Raw genomic sequence first — 22,491 nt, 5'->3', positions numbered from 1 at the left:
CACCAAGAATTGAGGCAGTTCTGAAGGCAAAAGGGGGTCCAACCCGTTACTAGCATGGGGTACCTAATAAAGTGGCCGGTGAGTGTAGGTTGTTTTATGAAAAGACTAAAAAAGCTGCAGAAACAAAAGGTAAATACATCAATAATCCTTTTTTTTTTTTTTTTGCTATAATAATTCTTTCTTAGTCAGCATTTTCTTAGTTCTCTTGTTTTAAGTGTAAATTCCAAGGTTGCCCCAAAGCTGTGAAATCACTCATGGGGAGGTTTACACCTAACAGAACAATAACAACTGGCATTTCCATCCTGCTTTGTTATTTAACACCCCCTTCAAAGCTCGATTTGCTGCTGAAGGGGAACCACGGGCTGCTGGTGTTTGCATGAAGGTGAGGACAACAGCTTGGAGGAGTGCTGACATTTGCTGCAGGCGTGTAATCTCACCTTGTCTCTGAGCTCTGTGGTGATGCTGTCGTACTGCAGAGCCTCTGGGTTGCTAAGCAGTTCACTGTACGTCGAGTCAGTGATGGTGATGCTGAACTCAACAATATATTCCTCGTTTTTCTTCTTAATCAGTTCAGGGTCTTTAACCTGGGGGGGTAAGAAGTTAAACACAGTCAGATTATTCTGCTAGTTTTATTAAAAACTCAAGGTGAATTTAATATTAAATTTTACCTCATCGGTTTCCACTGGGAGATGAGTCCATGAGCCTGAAATTAAACATTTTACCAAAGATACTGAGATTCCAGAGATACAGAGAAGTTTTAAGAGCTTCTGATGAACAAAGGAAGGACTTACACTGACTGTGTGGTTCCTCAGTAGCTGCAACAAACCTGAAGGAAAATGCAGGAACAGTATAATGGGTATTTTAGTTAATGCAAAAATATGGAAATAGCATAAAGATGTTATTAGTGCATCCAAGTATGTTTTTTCTACAGCTACTTCTGAAATTAGTGTTTTAATCCAGTAAAAGTAAGTTTTGGTCACTTTGGGATTCAAAGTATACATACACACACACACACACACACACACACACACACACACACACACACATGTTGTGTCACAATATCCTTGTGGGGACCTTCCATTGACTTCCATTCATTTCCCACTACCGGTAATTTATATGGCCTAACCGTGACCCTTGCCCTAACCCTAACCATTACTGACACATACCTATCCCTAAACCTAACCTAAACTCAATTCACACCTTAGTCCTAAACCTAACCCCCACCCCAAGAAGAGAAACTTTCCTTATGGGGACCAGTTGTTGGTCCCCACAAATACCTACTGTATGAGTCCCCAAAATGTAGCATATTCCTAGGAAATTGTCCCCACCAGGTATTAAAGACATGGCCACACACAAACACACACACACACACATAAATATATATAGTGGGGAGAACAAGTATTTGATACACTGTTAATTTTTCAGGTTTTCCCACGTGCAAAGCTTGTAGAAGACTGTAATTTTTATCATAGGTACTCTTCAACTGTGAGTGATGGAATCTAAAACAAAATTCCAGAAAAATACAAAGTATGATTTTTAAATAATTAATTTCCATTTTATTGTGTGAAATAAGTATTTGATACACCAGAACAATGAAACTTAATAATTGGTACGGAAACCTTTGTTTGCAATTACAGAGAACTACAGGAAACTACGTTTCCTGTAGTTCTTGACCAGGTTTGCACACACTGCAGCAGGGATTTTGGCCCACTCCTCCATACAGATCTCCTCCAGAGCCTTCAGGTTTCGGGGCTGTCGCTGGGCCGCACAGACTTTAAGCTCCCTCCAAAGATTTTCTATTGGATTCAGGTCTGGAGACTGGCTAGGCCACTCCAGGACCTGGATCTGGACGCCTCCTTTCCTGGTAGTAGAGCTAGCTAAGATGAGCTCTGTGTTAGATTCAGTACACTGAACCACAGAAGCCTTTTTGGACCAAGTAAGACGTGAGTCCTAACTACCTATGACATTCTGCTGCAGTGCTTGTTTTTATTTATAGTTCATCCAATGACTCCTAGAACATGTTTAACCTTACCTCTTAACCTCCTTTGAAAGCATCACATGCACTTTAAAAACTGATATAAATATAAGCAGTACTCAAGTTGAGGGGGGTGAGAGGGGGTCACATCCCCCTTCTTAAAAAATAACCTTAAAATATGACTTTTCTTTGCTGAATGGTTTGAATTTCTACTATATATTAACAGTAATGACAATAATATTGCCCTTTCAACATTTGGCAGACGGTGGGCTTTCCAGTTGCCTGAGCAGAATAGATAAAATCAAAGAAATGGCATCCCATGAATATGAAGCTGCTCCCAGTGATCAAGGTCAATAACCGGCCTACCTGACATGTAACAATCATCCAATGCATATTGCTATAATAATTAAGCTATGTATGCTTCCAAAAAAATTCCACCATCTCCCTTCTTCTTTTTACAAATAGACTACTTAATAGGAAGTAAGTAAGTAAACATTTTATTGAAATATGCAGAGGTGGAAAGAAACGAAATACATTTACTGAAGTTACTGTATTGAGTAGTTTTTTTTGTGTATTTTGTATTTTTCAAGTACTTTTTAAAATCCGCAATTTAAATTTTACTTGATTACGTTTTGAGTGAAGTATTGTATTTCGTTACAATACAAATCCCATCCGTTACTGAGTAAAAAAAAAAACTTTGGAAAACCGAAAGGAAGACAAAAAATCGGGCCCGGAAGGTTATTTATGGAGTCAAAACACGTGATTTAGCCTTGATTTGCATTATAACTGTTTATGTTAAAAGAAAAATGGAACTCAGAATGAACAATTCATGGCAATTCCACTTTCAATTGATGTGGAAACATTGAAAACATTTTATGGGATGTTCTGCACTAAAATGGCACATTATACATTTATAAGGGTCTTAAATGTCATGTGTGGCGTAATTTATGTTGTTATTGCATTTGAATAGTGCTTATTAATACCTGTTGTTAATGTTTGAAGAAAAGAAGGACGGCCCTCAGAACCAACAATTTATGGCACTTTTACCTTCAATTGATTGTTTGAAAAAGTTTTATGGGATGGTCTGAACTAAAATTGCACATTATACCTTTCTAAGGGTCTTAAATGTCATGTGTTATCTTGTCATTACATGTGTATACATTTGTATAGATTTTTCTTTAATTAAAAACTAAATAGATTTGGATTTATGACTCCTTGTCATATTTTCACTACATGGGAGAGATCCCCTCCCCCGTTCATCAGTTGTTTTTTAATGTAACTAAGTAACTTTTACTTAAAATACATTTTAAATTAGCTACTTAGTGCTTTTACTTGAGTAATTTTTCTGATGGGTAACTTTACTTGTACTTGAGTAATATTTCATCCAAGTATTGGTACTTTTACTTGAGTATGATATTTTACACTAACAACAAAATCTGCATCTGTTTTTGGCATTTACTTAATCATATTTAGTTACTTTAACATAATTGTTTTATGTCCTACCCTGCTAACATGAAAAAATTCTGTTAAAGTAACGAAATATGATTAAGTAAATGCAAAAAAAAGCTTGATTTTTTTTTTTCAGTGAGTACTTTTTCCACCTCTGGAAATATGTGTGTTGATTTGCAGGTAACAGAATGAAAAGAATGCATTTAAACACTAATTATAGCTCCCAAGTTGGTTTATTCCCCCAGAAATGTGACATTTCAGGCATCACACCCTTCATCAGACTCAAAGCTACTAGACAGGTGCACTTGTCTTATAAGGCTTTATTTGATCACCTGATAGTGGTTTGACGTCAGGTAAAGACATATATAGAAAAAGATTCAGCTATTGCTCTTAATTAAACAGGTACAACATAAGATTATCTACCAATGGAATTAGCATTTTTTCCATTAAAATAAAAAAGAGATATTACACACTAAAAATTATATAACAGAGCCTTTTTATGTTAATCATCTGATTACTGTGTCAAATTTGCCTACCCTAAACAAGGAAAACATAAAAAAAAAATGAGTTAACTTAGATGACACGGACAACGGGCATCCAAGATCCTGTCCCAGAAGAGACCAGCACGAACTGGGATGTTCAGGGTGACTTGAAGCTGACAGAAACACTGTAGGGGCCGTGCTGACTGTTACTGGAAGATCAAGGTGACAGAACCCCCAGAATAGAAACACAAGCTGTGCATTTTTTTTGCTTTTGCATCCCTGGATGTTCTGGCACAGAAAGCTGACTGATTAAAACTGGTTCTATCTTGGTTTGGTTCTCACTGGTGTAGTAGGTTTAATAAACTGGTGAAGATTCTCAGTCATCCAGGTCATAGTCATTCCAAAACACTTAAAAAAAACTTGTAAAGTCCAGTAGATTGTTTTCTCTTTTTTTTTTTTTTTTATAGGTTTAATAAATAAACATTTTCAAAGCAACATTCCAATCCAATCAACATGAATTATTATTTTGAACACAGAACTATCTTATGATGAAACCGTACCTTTTAGGCTTCCGTAGTTGTGGATATCATGCAAAATCAGCTTTATTTAGCTTTTAACGATGTTATAATAGTAGTCATTTTGCTTGATTCACACGTCTCTGAGTAATCTTATTTCTGCTGTTTGAGCAGAAGCCCTCCCTGACATGTTAAAATGAGGGGTTGGAGAATTTCAACCTAAAAATGCATCCACTCCAGGAAGCAACTAACTTAGTTGCTGTGCCAGCACTGTTAACAAACACCCTCTTTCTCCGAACTGGGGGCGGGTGACGGGAAGCAGAGTAAGATCATTTAAGCCCAAAATTCAGACAAATTGGTTCTTATAGCTGCTAAACCTCACAGGGCAGCAATCTCTCTTTTTTCGTAGTCATGAAAATCAGTATTTTGGCCCCCACAGATGTAAGACTTTCTTCAATCTTCAGAGGTGGCGTGATACGGCAACATCAGCATTTAAATGCAAGAGTTTTTCATCAGGATTTGAAGAAAACATTTAATACCAATGTAGTGATTTCATGATATTTCACCAATATTTCACCAATAGGTGACTTTTTAGGCTTTAAAAAGCATGAAAAGCACTACAGCTGTTTTCTCTGTTAGCTTTGGTGTTTATTTTTCAAGGAAAAAAAAAATCCTGAATAAACTAAGTTTGGTTTAAGTGGAAAAGAGTTTAGTATCTCCAAAAGTTTACAATTTTTAACTGAAATGCAATCATTCCACCCACAAAATGGAAAAGTTATCATTTATAATGAGACTGCAATCGGATCTTTATAAAAAGAGATGGAGAAAATGGACTAGATTTCTACAAAACAATAACTGAATCAGGTCACTTGTACTGTCGCTTCAAAAGCTGCGCAAAAATCCCAAGATTGAAATGTACATTTGTTTGCTGTTTTCATCCTGTATCTGTTCATCTTTGTCAGTATGTAAGTAATTCTTCTTGTCGACAGTTATTCCGTTCTGTGTTCTGTATGTGATTGATAAATGAAACACATTCAATAAACATAAACTATAAAAAAAAAGAAATGCAATCATTCCTCATGATTTATGCTTATAGATCATTAAGAAATCTAAGTCATTTGAAGTAATCAGAAATCTGCTCTATCAATATGTTTGTGAGAGATTACTCAGTGGGGAACCGTCTTTCAAATTGGCGTTTGATTTTTTTTTTTTTAGACTTTTTAGTTACATAAATTAAAATAGTTAATCACAGTTTTGCACATTTAATATTAAATGGGAAATGCACCTACCCTTCACTTTCAGCCTGTTCTGCTACTCTCTAAAAATGACAAAAAAAAAGGATAATTTTTAATAGTTTTATTTTAACATCCAAAAGATAGAAATATAAAGCTGCACTGAGTCGGAGCTGCTCACCCTGGCCACCATGTCCAGATGCTCCTGGGAGCTGCTAAAGTTTTGGGCCAGCTCCTCCATGCAAAGGTTTTCATGCTGGCAGGTGTAGACCCAGGCTTGGTACTCCTCTGGGTTTGGGGCTCTGTCCAAAAAGATCCTGAATGCTTCCCAGATTGCTTCCTGACAAACTGAGGGTTACATTTCCAGCATTAGCGTAATCGACTCTTAAAAAAGCAAAACAGCAGCAAGTTTATTTAAATAGCACCTTTCAGTAGCAGGACAAAGAAAATAATGCATTATAGGAAAAGTACAGTAGAGTGGCATAAAGGTAAATAATTAACAAACACGAATAATTAAGGATAACAAAAATGATAATTAAGATGACAACATGATTTAAAAGATTAATAATAAAACGATGGATAAGAAAATGAAAGGAAAGGCTTACGCTGGGCTTTTTAGTCTAATGAAGTAAAAACAAATTAAAAAAAGAAAAGTATTTACCCAGAGTTAAAAGTAACATTAAACAAATAAACCCAAAAAATTAACTGAAAGTGTCTACAAAGAGTTAATAAAAAAACAATTTTAATTATTAGAATACAAATGCTTTGGAATAAATGAATAATAAATAAATGAATGAATGAATAAGTGAATCTCTTGCATTTCAAATTAATTACGGGTGTCTAATTTGGTTCAGTTCATGGTTATAGCCTACAGCTGATGAAATACAGAGATGTTTTTTTCATAAAATAGTTAAATTAATAAAACAATTTAATACCTATTATATAATATTTACATTTATAAATTAAGATTTTATTATTTAAGATTTTTTTTTTTTTTCCTAGGGAAAATGATATATGCATGTAAACATTATTCTACCATTTCTATATGCACTGAACCACCTAAATGCAATGAGTGTAAAGTTTTAATTACAGCAGCTGATGTTTCCAAAACTGTATATTTACCACTTGTTGATGATATTTGAGAGAATATTAAAATCATTGGAACAGAGAACACTGAAGCAACCACATGTTCCATCTGCTCCCTGCATGTAATTAGTGCCACGTTGTCCAATATCCTTACGCCTGTGGGAAATTTATTCTGCAACAAACCCATTTCTGAAGCGATGCTATTACCTCTAATAGAACAATTTTATCCATCTCACGTTAAAATGACACACCGCAACAGCTGTTGGGGATGACTTGGATAACAACCCATTTGTAGCAGTCACAATGCCATTTAATCCTCTTAAAACACCCACATAGCAGCGCTGTTAGACTCAGGATGTTTGTCCATACTGTCAATATTTCAAGTGCCTCGGTCTAATTTTTCTGCAATTTTATGAGCAATGTTTCTGGTTTTAAAAACCTTGCCTATCAAGTTTTTTACTGGATAAAAAGCTTTTTTTTTAAAACAGAAATAGTCTCATTCAATCAATATAATAATATAAAACAATCAAACCTCTACCTCTTAGTTTGTAATAGGCCCGGTGGCTTCCAATGACAGTTTTCATGGTGTCTCGAGGACACAGTTTGACGCCCGTAGTGTGGGGCGTTGACCTCTTCACCCGCTGTCCACCCTGCTCGGCTCGGACGTTGGTTGCATGTCTGACGGGGCGAGAGGTTTCAAGAAAATGCCGGTACTTTACGTCCCTGAGGCCAGAGAAGTTTATGTCATGGACTTCTGCAGAAGGAAAAATAAGAAGAGGGAAAACTCAGCATACGGAGAATACTAACAGCCACAGGATTAAGGGTTTTTTATTGTTATTATAGGTGGTTGTAATTTTGCAGGCATCATCTTAATGTCATTATTGGGAGGGAAAAGTTTTTATTATCCAATAACTACAAAACAAAGAATGTGGAGGTAGTTGGACTACATTATTTTATTGTGAATCTGAATCCTTTTTTATCCTTAAATTAAGGTTTCTTATTACTATTAGTTGGGACAACAAGTCGATCAATTACCTTTATAATTTAAAAAACATCTTAAATAATTTTTGGTTCAGTTTCAATGAGACACCCAGAACAAGATCTTAATGCACCTTAAATGATTTCCACGAACCAGGTCATATTTTAAAACATGACTACTTCATCTGTCAGGTATCCTGTTTCCTTTCACATTTATCAATCAATTCCAACTCTTTTAATTTTTACCAATGGTGAGAATCTACACACCAAGATATTGTTCTCGCTTTAAAGATATTCCGAATAGGCAGTGCAGGGGGAGCAGTGGTTAGCACGCACGAGCCATGTTTGGAGTTGTTGTCGGAAATTTTTTATCTTTCTTCTATTATATATTAATTTATCCTTTTTACTCACTATAAAAGTTTTCACTCAGTCTGTTTCTCTCTCAAGGTCACACATTTCTTTCCAAGCCGGTGTTTGTAGACCAGACATAGCTTCTTCCCATAACAATCCAGATTCTTTCTCAAGGTTTATTCATAACATGTTACTGTTAAGCAAAGTGTGTGTAATTAGTTATGACTCTGACTGCTTTCGATTGTTGTAAGTAGGGGGGTTGAACCCTGCCCAGATCAGAACAGAGCAGAATGCTGTGCCATGATGACTGTTCTCTCTTTGCAAAGATTTAATAAATGTGCCGACTGAGTGAAATCCATCGATCTCCGTTTATTTAACTAGGATGAATAGTTGAATACTTTTTTCCCACGACAGGAGTCCTTAGTCCTCAACATGGCCGACCCGGGTTCGAATCCGGGTCTGTCTTTGCTGCATGTCTCTCCCTCTCTCTCATACCCGCTTTCCTGTCAGCCTACTATCAGAAAAATGCGCCACCAGTGCTGTAAAAACTTTATGTTTGCATATTTTTCTACTTTGATTTTTAGTTTTAATCAAAATTTGCTTTTTATGTGATTAAAAAAACAAACTTTAACTATAAGGTCAGTGTAAGATTTATTTTAATACAGTAAATACAGTTTAAATATACCAGTCAGGCATAATATTAGGACCTACCCAGCAGAGTGCTGGCCCCCTGGATCCCTGACCTGTCCAGCTATTATCTAAAACAAATGCCCACAGAGATGAAGGTAAACAGGAGACGTATGGTACTGCGTAAAGGTAAAAGGGGCTGTAAGCAGCAATGCAGGGGAGGAGCTAGAAGGGGGGCAATGGGTGGCTATGGTTAGACATTCACTACCCACCCCAATGGCTAACCCCTCTAGCTGTTTTTTGTTGTTCCCATGGTAACAGACTTCACCCTATCCAAAATGAGCACATCCTCCCTAAAACAGGGGGGATACTCTATGGAATAACCTAGCTAATCGGATTTTTCACTGGCTAGTATATGAACCATAAACTGACACAGTAATGAATTATTCAGATATACTTAGGTTAAATAAGAATCAAAACAGAACTCATGCTCTTTTTTTAACTAAGCTGTGTGCTTTATGGGGGAGAAGAGGAAAATTCTGAATTTTTGCAGTCATCATGTAGTGTTCTATCAAACTAGAGATAAAGAACAACTGGTTAATCCATTCAATGCGTATACTATGCAAAAATGTAACTGTCTTACACAAAATACATGTAGAAATATATGTAGATTCATTTAAAAAATTGTTTATATTAGGGCTGCAACAACGAATCGATAAAATCAATAAAAATCGACTTTTAAAAGCGTTGGCAACGAATTTCATCATCGATTAGTTGTGTCGTGCGATTAATGCGTCATCACTGCCACTTGACTGAAACAGGAGAAGAAAATACGGCAGAGCGAGCCAGCGCCGCAGGGCGCAGTGCTGCCAACTCAGCGACTTTGTTGCTATATTTAGCGACTTTTCAGACCCCTCCAGCGACTATTTTTCAAAAAAGCGACTAGCGACAAATCTGGTGACTTTTTATGGTGTCACTGGTGGCTTTTTCACTCTTATGTGAAAGCATGTATCGTTCCTATGTATCGTTCTTGTCCTCCAGTGGCAGCTGCTGCCGTGGGGCGCCTCCCCCATCCCAACCCCGTTCTCCCGCAGGAGTCCCTCTCAGCGCTGCAGTCAGAGCCGCAGGATGTTTCAGCGTCCAGACTGCAAATGAAGCGCGCATGCGCAGGGATTGAGGGCACAAATTGATCACAATAATTAAAATAGCCTGCGCTTTGTAAAGCGAAAAAAGTCGTAACATGCAACTTTTGTAAAAACAAATGAACATGGCACGGAAGCACCACTGTTGTGATGCAGCACCTGAAAAGGAAACACGTTGGAGCCTTCGATGGCAGTGAAGAGAGCTGATCAGCAGGGTGAGCGGCCATGTTTGATTCATTTTAAAGTGGGGAAACGTAACGTTAGTTTCTCAGGTAGCTCATCTGATGCTTTCCTTACCGTGTTAGTAGGTTACAGACAGTGAGAAGGTTGGCTACTTGTTTTAATTTTAATTTCATTTGAATTAGCTTAAGCAGCGTTTATATTTACTTTATAAATAAATTAACTTGCAAATTATGAGGGCAAGGCTTTTAAAGTTTAAATCTTCTGTCAAAGATAAAGTAAAGAAGATCCTGCAATTTATGGAAGTAAAGCAGAATAAAATCCAGCAAGATCAGTAATATGTCAATTAATTATATGCCACATTCCCATGTAAATATCTGTCTTTGGAGGATGTGTTTTTTAGCACCCCTAGTTCTCTCATTTTTATTCCAAATACAATTTATAATTTGAATCACAGGGCTATTTTTATCTCTATGGTTCAGTATTTTCTCAGGTAGCAACTTTAACTGCTATACTTTCCTGTCTTAAAAGGCAGAACTCTTCTAGTCTAAAAAAACTCATTTGTTGAAATGGGGGGGCCTATTGTTTGAACCCCTTAGGGGCTTTTAAAAACAAAAATGTCCTTTTTTGCGCTTTATGAAACAAAGTAGCCTATATTTAGTGGATGTACAGCTACATTTCTCATGTAAGTTTGCGTAGTTTTAACACAAACATTTATTTTTCATATTGCACCAGTACAGTTAATGAGCAACCTGTACTTGTGTGCTTGTTTGTTCTGTCTAAAATGTTTATTTTGGAATAAAGAGGTTAATGTAAAAAATATTTTTGTCCGATTCATCGATTAATCAAAAAAATAATCGTCCAATTCATCGATTTTTAAAATAATCGTTAGTTGCAGCCCTAATTTAAATGAAAATCAAGTCTGTCTTCACTTTTTTATTTGGAAAATATGGATGTTTAAGTCATTCCTTCTGTAGTTGCTACCGTATGATTAGTTTATACTGACCCTGGTCTGATTTTCGGCCACCCCCTGCAAGCTGTCTTGTGTCACCACCCTCAAAGCACAGTTACCAATCTGAGTTTGCAGTGAGACTGTTGTTCATTGTTTAAATCTCACACGCTCTGTGCTTGTGCATGAATCTTAATGTCTTCACATGCACATAGCTCTGTGTCTGCGCTAGTGGCGGACTCTGATTGCTCATTGTTTTCTCAACATATATAATATATCCAGAATAAATATTCCATTATTTAACTGAAAAATTTTGATACAAATTTTCTGATAAAAAAAAACCCACAGACCTTGTTAGGATATTTCTCTCCCCTGAAACTGTTAGAACCATAAACATAGTTTTTGTTTATCATGAGTTAAAATAGTCCTACATTTTTCCGCATGTTTCCTTCAACAAAGAGTTCTCTGAGTCTTAAGGGTGGCCTTAAAATTCCCACGCTGCTAAGTTTTGTTGCAATCACGCCAATGAAAGCTTTTCAATCTGAGGAAGCGTTTGAATAAATGGGGACATGCTGGGCATTTAACGTCAAATATTTCTAAACGGGATTGGAAAACGCAGGAATTATAAACAACATCCTGAAGATAAAGAATGCCTTTGAAGTTTTATATTGAATTATTCATTAAATATTAGTCAACGCTGATTGTTTATTTTGATATTTATTCCTTTTTTTAGTTCTCAAAACGGAGAAGCAAAAAGGTAAAAATCTAGAAAAGAGAAGTGTAATTTAGTTGTCATATACAGGTTATATTGGTCCAACAATATCAGAATTTATTGTTTTTTTCTTTAGCAAGAATTCAAAACAATTTTCACTCCTGATCCTAAACCAGTGGTTCCCAGTGACAATAGTTCTTTCATTTTTTTTCATAGAAGGTTATTGAATAAAATTGAAAAAAAAAACTTAATAAGACCAGGTCAGCTTCCCGAGTTGTTCCGTGTTCCAGGTTTTATTCCCATGTACCAACATAGACAATTTAAACAGTGGAGGCTCAGTGATCAATGGATCTAATTAGAGTCTTGTACGTTTGATTCAGAGACTGCAATGGCTGCCTAGGTACAACAGGAAGTAGTAGATTTGGGTTGTTCTTTATTAACTTTGAGAACCCAGGAGAGGTCACTGTGATAGGAAGGTCCTCCTCCACCCCCTGTAAGTGCACTTTGATCTGGAGAGATGGCCAGATACTGAAGCCAGGCTTTTAGGGACTAGAAATGGGGTCCAGGCTGAGAGGACTGCCGGAAAAACTGAGGATCTGAGGACCTGATAACTATCTGGGGCTCTAAAACCTGGAGGAGAGGCCATGGCCATGAAAACACACACTGACTCAGCTCCTGTAGAGTCTGCTCATTATGACGCTCCCAATAATGATGGAGGTAAAGATGACAGAGATAATTAGACATTTGTCCCCCAGTAAAACCGTGGCTCCCGATCAGCTCTAATACAGTGAGGACGTGTTTTTGGACATCTTTTAAACAGCTTTATTGGCTCAACCGCTGGTCGTAATGCAGGCATGCAAGGGCAGGCCTCTGAATCGGTTCAGTAGAATAATTAAGACTGAAAACCTGTAAAACCCCAGGAACACAGATCTAAACTGAAATGAGAAAAAATGGAGCATAACGTCCCTGAAATCAAATATTGTGCTAAAAAATAAATAAATAAATAAAACTATAAGATAAAGACCTAAGATGGACAAGAAACCATAAACAGGGAGGAGTTATTCCTGAGTTATAAACTGGTGGCTAATTAACTGGTGCAGGGCGGCTACTGAGGGGGCAGGAATTTAATGGCTACTGAGGAGGGATGACTAAGAACATTGACAAAATACAATCACACACAGGGGAACAATTTCTAGGAAGGTTCTGACCAACAAAAATAAAAAAGCAACTCAGGGATACCTATACTAGGAAATAGTACTCTATAAAGACACAGATCGCCAACATTAAACTGAGATTACAAAAATAAAATTATAAATAAAAGGACAAAATCTAAACACCAAATAAACACTAAATACAAAGCAACAGACCTAAACTTAATGACAGAATAATGTCAAAACGGATTCCTGGAGATTTCACCCTAAAACACACCTGGTACAATTTCACTCATGTCCAAACACATGCATGTCCGTTAATCTGTATCATTTGTGACTGTGAACGGAGCTCAAAGATTAAATTACAGGAGTGAGTATTAAAAAATTAACCTTCATCCCCTTAGGTCTCTGAATGGGTCAGCCAAGGATCTCTATCTCTAAGGAGAGTTTAATTTGGTTGGCAGTTAATCCTGCAAAGTGATTCCTCAGTTCAGCACATTTGTTACTCTCAGTTCCCTTCCGGCTCCTTTGTGGCTGTGCAGTGAAAAGCAGACCACAAATGGAACGCAACAACAGGTCTATTTTTGGATTGAGTGCCAAACATAAATCCGTTGTGCGTGTGTTGGATTTTGCATGTCTTTAAGGTGCAAAATGAGCTATAAGCTTATAGCTGCGCTGCAATGTGATACGGCCTAATCTAAAGCATGGAAAGTTGTTAGTTTATGGCTGGAGGTAGGTAAGCTTGAACGTGGAAAAAATTAGGGAAAGATGCAAAACTTTATCTCAACGAGAAGGAAAAGCTGCTGAGGATCTGCTGGGAAAATCAGCTATCATTGCTTTGCAAAAGAATTTTAGATGAACTATAACAAGAGATAACATTATAATATTTTATTTTTTCTGTAAATCTGGAAGCATTTCTAGATAACCCCATTTCTTGTGTTTTTATTCTGTGTTTACGTACAGTATATTGTGATTTATATTAGTTTCATGCTAAGTATCCCTGCATTTATTTTATGCAGTACTTAAGTCCAGGTAGGGTGTATTTTTAGTATAGTTAATTTGATTGCAACCATGACCTTGACTAATATGGCTTATTTACATTAAATTTACGCTGTAAGAACTAATCAAACCATCAGCCTGAATGCACCTGAAAAAACTCTTTAAAAGGCAATACTGCCCCATGTTTACTGATTATGCATTATTCAAAAGTGACATAAATATGAAAAATTAACCACACAGCATTGCTACTAGCTGTTGGGCTGTAAAAAGGTACCATTTAATTGCTTAGTTAAGGCAAAGGACTTCATCCTCTGGAACCCGACTAATGCAGAACATGTAATGTTCTGGTTAGAGGTTAGAAATAAGTGTTTAAGCTTCTAAATGTTCCAGCTGATGCAGCTGTGGAACCATAAACCAACCATGACCACAATAATTTTTTAACGGAAATATCTAAGAGTAATCAAAGACTTATATAAGAACCTAGGATTACCAGCAGAGAGACATTTAATAAGTTGGGATTAGTACTTTTTTTTTGGCTGCTATGCAAATAATACACAATGCGCACCACCCAAAACTCCACAATAGAAGACATTGCAAAAGGGAAAAAAAGGACATGCTGAATTTAATAAGTCTGCTTTAGCATATTTGGGGGAAACCAGTAAATGTGATCAGATGACACCAACCTGTGGAAGTCATTCCACTTTATTTGGTTGAGGAATTGTAATGCACATGACCCCAAAACCCTAAACACAAGCTTGGAGAAGAAAACATCAAGCCATTTGTAAATAAAGGCTAAAATATGGTTGTTTTATGATCTGTACTTCTATAGCTGCAGAGATAAGGTTGCCATACATCAGGGCCACTGGGCCCTCTGACCACCAACAGTAGGCAAGGCAGGTGAAGTCTCTCCCCTAAGAACCAAATGACAGAGACGGATGGAGTGGGGGCTCAAACTGGCAACCCACCAGTTAAAGGATGAAACCTTCCACCCTGGACCACCAACTCCACTAAGCAAAACAAAATCCCCAAGCTGTCCTTTTCAAAGAGGCTTTCCTGTATATGTGGCACAATTAATTAATTGAACTTTATTAATCTCACATTGGAAAAATTTTCCTCTGCAACTGTTAGAATAATTTTATATAATTGTATCTGTGTAGTGTTATCATGCATAAAGCTTTGTGCTATGTGCATGTGTTCATAGCCATCTTTGCTGAAGTATACTGTGATTTGCTTTTGGGGAGGTTGTGGTTGATCTACGGGCAGCACTCGACCTGCTGAACTTTGGTGAACAGCTTCAACCGCTTAAAATTTAACTGAACCCTCAAATTTATTAATGATGTTTACTGAGACTGCAAGTCTTAATTTTTCATGTTGTTTCTGATCTCTAGAGCAACAAGGGACCCCTGATGTCTAATAAATAGCGAGCAGAACGCTGGGACCGCAGAGTGAGGTGGGGATTGTAAACTCTGCAGTCTCTTCCTACTCTCCTCGCGAGTGAAACTAAATTAATTGTCTGTGTGCTTTCTTTCTTTCCCTGTATGTATGTATGATGTTTTAAGTGCTTAGACCTGACAGCAACTAACACATGCCCTTGGAGAACAATGGGCTGCCATTGTGCGGCGCCTGGGGTGCAATCAGGGGTTAAGGGTCTTGCTCAGTAACCCAGAGTGGATGCAGTGGAATTTGAACCGGGTACTCGCAACCTTCTCAGAGGACAAGAGCATTGCTCTAACCCACTAGGCCAACACTCCCCCAAATGGGATGTCCTTACAGTGGTTAGACTGGAAAGGAGCAGAGAGAAAGAAAGAGTGATAAATGTCCAAAGGTCCAAAGGTCAGGAACTTGTGCAATCAGATCTGTAGCTTCTTTATTTGAGGTACCATTTCTAAAGCTTACTATGGCCCCCCTAAAACTTCCACAAAACATCTCCCAACAAAGCATAAAATGGAGCCTAGGTGGAAGTTCAATTGAAGAAACTACTAAATTACTCACCCTTACCTACCTCCAACACAGGCCAATCAGCTTTGAACTACACCTCCACAAAAGCCAATCAGCATCCGTAAAAGGTCTCCAAATCCACATCTCAGTCTGGTACCCAGGCGCAGGCAGTGGTTGCGCTGTGGCAGACTTTGACTCCCTTATTTAACCCACCTCCAGCCCCTCCTCCACCATCGTACATAAAGCTTCATCAGAATGTCATTCCTCCCGGACTGTTACTTCACTGCCTGTCCCATCTAAACCGGTCCAGCAGAAGACCGCCATTTTGAGCCTGGTTATGCCAAAGATTTCATCCCAAAGGGGAGTTTTTTCTCTCCACTGTCGCTTCATACTTGCCTATCATGGACAGTTTGTCATCTTCAGGTCCCCTCGAAAAGCACTAGTATCGGCTCATGCAGTCCTCTGGATCTCTGCATACAGCAGTCATGGACTGACCAACTTCATCCATCACCACTCCACCACCAGTTTCCAGCCTGGGGGGGATACAGCCCTGTTCTCTACTGCTGTTCATGCGTACCAAGGCAAAATTCACCGCTAATGTTTCCTGCACAGTACTGAACGCCAAAGATTAAAATAATTCAATAGAATTCTTCTAATTGTCTTTTTTTTTTTCGTGTTCGTTTTTCAGATTAAAATACATTTCAGGCAGAATATTTTATTGAAAAAAAAAAAATTGACATGTTCAGCGCTTTACTATCTTTGCTGTTTATGATTATTGTCAGAGAAATACATTTCATGCACAGCAAAGGACTTAAGCACAGATTACGAGTAAAAAAAAGAAAGAAAACTTTGAAGCCGAGCCCAGTAAGAACTACTAGGTAAATCAACAAAGCAAGTTTACAGCATGAAAATGCCAGCCTGTCAATCCCAAATCTGTGGGACGGCCACTCTGTTAAATAAATCTATTCCAGAAGAAAGGACCTCATTGTGATGCCAGCTGGCAAATCTTTCAGAAGTTCTTAAGACAATAAGCCTGGATTTATGAGCCCCGAAACACAGTCTGTGGAGGTCACTGGACCCGAATAACAGACTATGATCTTCCTGGATTAGGAAACTTTGAGAAGGCTAAAAAAAACAAAAAGGAAAATAACAACAACTTAGTATTAATTACATAAACACTGGGCTGTGAAAGAACCAGCAGCTTAAGGTGTTTGAGGTGAATTGAGGTAAGATCCATATAGAATTATTTTATATAAAAAAAAATTTATAGAAAATTTTCTATAAAAAAATTGTTTTCCTAGATGTGATGCTACCCCTTTTTAAACACAACATGCATACGGAAATGTTTCTTACCTTTGATCAGCTTTTATTATGATAAAAATATAGACGCAGAAAGTTAAACTTGATTATATCGGATCAATCAATCTTTGATTTTTTTTCTATGCAACTGTCAGTTTGCTTATCCTTTAAAGGAAAACTCAGGTCACATTCAGAAAACAAACTTTGAAAAGTACTTTAAGTATGATATTATTACATACTGTTTAATAAATTATGTTTTCAATTAAGAGTAACTTCATTTGAATGTGCTTTACTGGAGGCATCCATGTTTGTTAAAGAACACTACTGCCACCTACTGGTTTGTGATGCTGTATCGGCTGTTGATCAAGTCCCAGTGCTGAATCTGGTGTTTGTTTCAACGCGCTATTATCAATGATGGTGATGACCAGTGCACTATGCGAAGCAGAAAATAACGGATTAATGAGTTTTTTTTTTTTTTCCTCTGGCCAGAAGTTCGATGTCAAATCCTCCCTCTTCAAGTTGGCGATCCAACGTCGAACCCGTCCATGGAGGATCAGGAATCGGAAAGGTGAAATAATAAATGTTATTTTGACTTTTATGCAATGTATTACAACATCAAATGCCTATATGCCATGCATGTCGGCGTCGTCAGTTTAAGTATAGCTCTGGTGAAATTCAATGGTAAAGTCCTCTAACCTGACTCTGCATATCTATCTGGAAATCTTCCGTTAAACTAATTTTGGGAAGGGCCGAAAATACTGGTTAGCTGATTGGCCTATGTTGGTGATAGACGGGCCAAATAAACCAATCAGATCAACGAAGCATATGACGTACTAACAGAGCGACGACGAAGAGGAGCCAATTGATAGATCAAACTCTTGCTGAAACCAGTCGGGAGAAGAGCAAAAACATCTTTTCCTCTGAGAAAAGCCTCCAGAGCAGTGTTTTGCTCTTCTTTCAGTGAAGAAATATTCTGAATTCCGAAAAAAACTTGCTCGATAGCCACGCTAACGCTAGTTTCATCGGCTGAAGCCGCCATGTTCTTTAGACTGAACTGTCGCGCTTCTCGTTGCGTCACACCTCAACCCGCCTCAAAGCCAACGCTGATTGGACGTTCGTTTGGTGAACGGCTCCAAATTTTCTTTAACGGAGAGTCTCCAGACTGATCTGCGAGTGAAATCTTGAAAGCTTGCGAGATCAGGATGGTCTCATGAGGCTAGAAGTCCTCTGGAAATCTTCAATAATTGTTGTTGATTGCAGATGTGTCTAGTAGTTCCCATTGATTTAGCTCGTAAAGCGGGAAAAATGGCGCTAGGCTTACCGCACCGTGACTTCACTGCTGGAAGATGGCAGGAGGGAGGGGTTACTATATTTGGGCAAATATGGCCGCTCCCAGATTCAGTGATAAGTGATGAAAATTCTTTTTATTTTATTTTTTCTGATCAACGCTGAATTCAATAAATAGCTGATTTTCAATCAATTGTCCACTGTTACCACATGCTTGTTAAGCAGGAGAGATTGCTGCAGGGTGAGACTTAATGCAGGTATCTTTGCCTCCTCAGGCAGAAAATCCCGGTGTGACCAATTGGGTTTAACTGCACTGCATCAGAGCTGGAATGCAAGTAACTGAACCAAACTTGATGTGTTTGCCTTGTAAATATTGTTGTTATATAAATTAACTGAACTGAAAGAAACTGAATTTATACTGGAGGCATTTTCTGTCTTTTCCATTATGTTTTGCCAATGCGGCATGTCTGGATGATGAATACTGTTGTTTGCATCATCGCTTCTACTACTGCTCCAAATATATTTTTTCTTCCTTTAAGCAAGTCAAAAGTAGAGGCAACTTTTATGCTATTTTATCTTTGTTATAATATTATTTTTATTAATCCTATGTCTTTTTTTACTTCATATAAAATGACCATTCATGTTTAGTTTTTTTGTTTGTGTGTTTGTTTTATTTCTGTAATCTTTACTGGTTATAATCAACCCTTACGTCAAAAATTTTCAACCTGTGTTTATCTCATCTATACAATATACTTAAATGTTTGTCCCTGTGTCTTCATTGGTTCCTCTTTTTGAATATTTTTCTCTATCTACTATTTCTATATTGTAGTACTATTAAAATGTTTAATGACTTTCATTTTTTCGGCATGAGATACTGATGGGCTCCTCTAATAATTTAAAACTGGCAAATAAACCAAAAGCTGTGACAGATATTTAGAATCTTTGTATGTATGTTTTAAAATCAGAATATTTAGGTAAAATACAGTGGCAGCTATTAAAAAAGGCCCTTCCCAGTCATCACCAGCCAAATGGCAGCCCACTTCCCTGCAGCTACCAGCAGAATCCCCTCCAACTTCCAGCCAATGGCCTTCTCCTGGAAGTGCATTTTTTTTTTTACTCCAACTCCATCCTTTCATTGAATTACAGGGTCTGACCAGGAGATAATGCTTTTCTTTAGATCTTAATGTCCACAAATCACGACAGAACGATTATTTTAGCACAAAGATTGATGTTTAAAAAGTAATTGTTGGACCAGCAAAGGACCCATTAAGGAAAGTGGGGAAATTTTCAATGGCTACTTAAATGTACATGTATTCTCAAATGAGTCTCGTTTCTTCTCTAAATAGATACACAAATATATCCTATATGTATATTTAATCTTAAATAAGAAAACTTCGTCTACACTGCAAAAACGATCTAGCAATAACTTAAAATTTCTTAAATTAAGTGTATTCACCCTTAATTTGAGTAGGTAAATGAGATAGTTTGCCAATGGAATGAGTAATTATACTCTTAAAATAAGAAAATAAGATAAAATGCACTTGAAATAAGACAATGCAATTGTGTTTTCTTATTTTAAGTGTAAATTGTCTTGTTCCATTGGCAAAATGTCTCTTATACCTCCTCAATTCAAGAACAAATGCACTTATTTTAAGAAAAAATGACTTATCTAGATTTAGAGTTTTTGCAGTGTAAACCTGCTTTTTCCTTTTTTGAATCTAAGTTACTCTGATATTAAATACTACATAATATAATATGGTCACGGCGGTGAATGGAAAGCCCTGCTAATTTCTAGCCTTGGCCATTGCCTATTAGATAACCATTATAGTTTTTAATATTTTTTTAGAGTTTTTTGCCAAAACCCGATCAAACTGTAAATAAAAGTTAAACGTTTGTATTCTCCATCCATCCATCTTCTTCCACTTATCCAGGGTCAGGTCGCGGGGGTAACAGCTTCAGTAGGGAGGCCAAGATGTCCCTCTACCTAGTCACTTCTCTGGGGGAATCCCAAGGTGCTCCCAGGCCAGCCGAGAAACATGGTCCCTCCAGCGTGTCCTTGTGTCCCCCTGGGCCTCCTTCCTGTAAAACGTGTCTGGAATACCTCACCAGGGAGACGTCCAGGAGGCATCCTAACTAGATGCCCGAGTTTTTATTCTTATTCTTTAAAACAGTCTCCATCTAAACCAAATATGGCCAAAGTGAGAGTCTTAGGGTACCAACACCAGAGGAATCCATTATTGTTTAACGAATAAAAGGTAAGGGGGTTTAGAAGTTAATAAAAGTTGCTAGGAAGCAAATATTCATTTATTGTTTGTCAAATCAGCAGCATATTGTCCATTATTTAATGCAGGGAAATGTATTTTTTGGACTCTCTAAGCTGGCAGGGGGTTGTACACATGCAGGAACATGAGGCCCTGCGCAGGAGGAGGGAGTGATTTGTGAGTGGACATTAATGCCTCAAAAGGCCCCACAAGAGAATTACAAGCCAGAAAAGATTAGCGTCCTGCAAGAGTGAGAACAAAATGGCTTTTGTTTCGTTTGGAATAATGAGCTCACCCGGGGCACATCGTACCGAAGGATAACAACTGGGCCAGACTCAAACATTTTCCGTCTTCTAAAAAAATCCTCTTCTCCATCCTAGCAAACACCTCTCATATGACAATTTGATTCACAGAAAATACTCATGACCTTAAAAACTGATTGTGAGCCGTTTGACATTTGCTTGATGTCTAGAAAACCAATATCTACCTTAGACTGAGCTGACATTTTGCATTTGTGATGTTTGCCCACTATTTATTTGACACAAACACACCAGAATTGGACAAACTCGGGATTTTTCAAGCTGGTGACCTGCAACCACAATCCAAAAGCAGCTTCCTAAACCTGCTGTGTCACCAGGAAAAAACATCCAGCTTGGAGTCCCTGTCCCTCCACTTACCTTTGATTTGACTCGCCTGGAGTGTAAACAGACACAAGGTGAGAAATGCTCCTGACTTCAAAAGCATGGTGGGTTGAGTTATGTCTCTTTTACTTCCACAGTGATCATGTGTAAACACAATCCACCAAGTAAGAGAAATATTGGGAATCTTGTGTTGGCAAGTCCATTAGGAGGTGGTGTCGTATCCAATGGAGCTGCTGACAGACGTGAATCAAAGAAGGCAGGCTGCTCTGCTCCTAAATATGCGTCTCAGCTCCTGTTCCCCAGTGCAGTTCCTGGTCCGGCTGAATCCCTGCAGATGGCAGAACTGGTTGCATGGATGGATGCAGCAGTAGGTGCAAACGAGGGAGGAGATGTAGAGGAAGGGGAGTCAGGGTACAAAGAGAAATGTTATCTTCCTCCTGCAGTGCCAGTGTGCCAAGAGTGATGAGGTAAAAAAGCAGGCTCCGTTTTGAGTCTAATCTCTTTACTTTGCTTGTAATCCCCACGGAGCCACGTGGCTGTTTGGCTTCATCCTGTTAGTAACCTTCTGGACCCTCATCTGTCTTTCATACAAATTTAGTTTTTTCCCACAGAAGCAGGAGCAGATTGATTACCAACAACCAACATCAGAGTATCTTGTTTTTCTTTTACACTTACTGCCTAGTTTCATTGCCTCTGAGTACCAGTAAATCTCTAAAGTTGTGAGTTTTGCTCATCAGGGCTGTCTGGTTTTATTTTCTAACTGCAAGCCAATTATCCCTTAAAAAAAACTAACTTATTCTTTAATCTTTAGGGATTAAAAATTCTCCAGTAAAATTATTAATCTGCTTCAGTTTTTTTTCCTCTCCACTTGGGTATGTTTCAAAATCAGCTAATTAACTCTGCTCCTTTATTTCCTGCTCTTTGTGGCTTAGATGGACGAACTTCTTGTTGTTTTTTTCGTGTTTCTTGTTCTGCCAACAATTCAGTATTTTAATACTGCATTGCTGTCTCTGGTGAGGCATTGATCTGGAAAGAAAAGTTTATATTTTTCAGATTACTTTTCGAATATATTGTAGGTTGATAATATACCTTTGTGTTTTTAAATTTTCATTTTTCCTAAAGTTCTGAAGTTTATTTGTTTTTGTCTTTTTGCCATAATCAGAAATGATTTATTGGCAAAAAGAGTTTTACAGGTAAAGTAACTTGTTTTGGTTATGAGATATATAGACAACACACT

At 37.7% G+C, this 22,491-nt stretch overlaps 1 protein-coding gene across 1 annotated transcript in view; it reads right to left on the bottom strand.

Annotated features, from left to right (window-relative positions):
* The window catches only part of impg1 (interphotoreceptor matrix proteoglycan 1), a 53,949-nt gene extending 32,363 nt beyond the window's left edge, over positions 1-21,586 (bottom strand). The window contains exons 1-7 of the mRNA XM_015385160.1: positions 21,291-21,586; positions 7,278-7,493; positions 5,835-6,001; positions 5,711-5,739; positions 792-826; positions 669-703; positions 438-584 (exon numbers count right to left, since the gene is read on the bottom strand). Coding sequence (XP_015240646.1) covers positions 438-584; positions 669-703; positions 792-826; positions 5,711-5,739; positions 5,835-6,001; positions 7,278-7,493; positions 21,291-21,357 — 696 coding nt within the window. The 5' untranslated portion in view covers positions 21,358-21,586. The remainder of the gene's footprint in view (positions 1-437; positions 585-668; positions 704-791; positions 827-5,710; positions 5,740-5,834; positions 6,002-7,277; positions 7,494-21,290) is intronic.
* Between the last annotated feature and the right edge of the window lie 905 nt (positions 21,587-22,491).

The sequence above is a fragment of the Cyprinodon variegatus genome, unplaced genomic scaffold, assembly GCF_000732505.1.
Source record: "Cyprinodon variegatus isolate N-32 unplaced genomic scaffold, C_variegatus-1.0 Scaffold332, whole genome shotgun sequence".
Lineage (NCBI taxonomy): Eukaryota > Metazoa > Chordata > Actinopteri > Cyprinodontiformes > Cyprinodontidae > Cyprinodon > Cyprinodon variegatus.
This window is presented reverse-complemented; position numbering and strand designations above follow the sequence as displayed.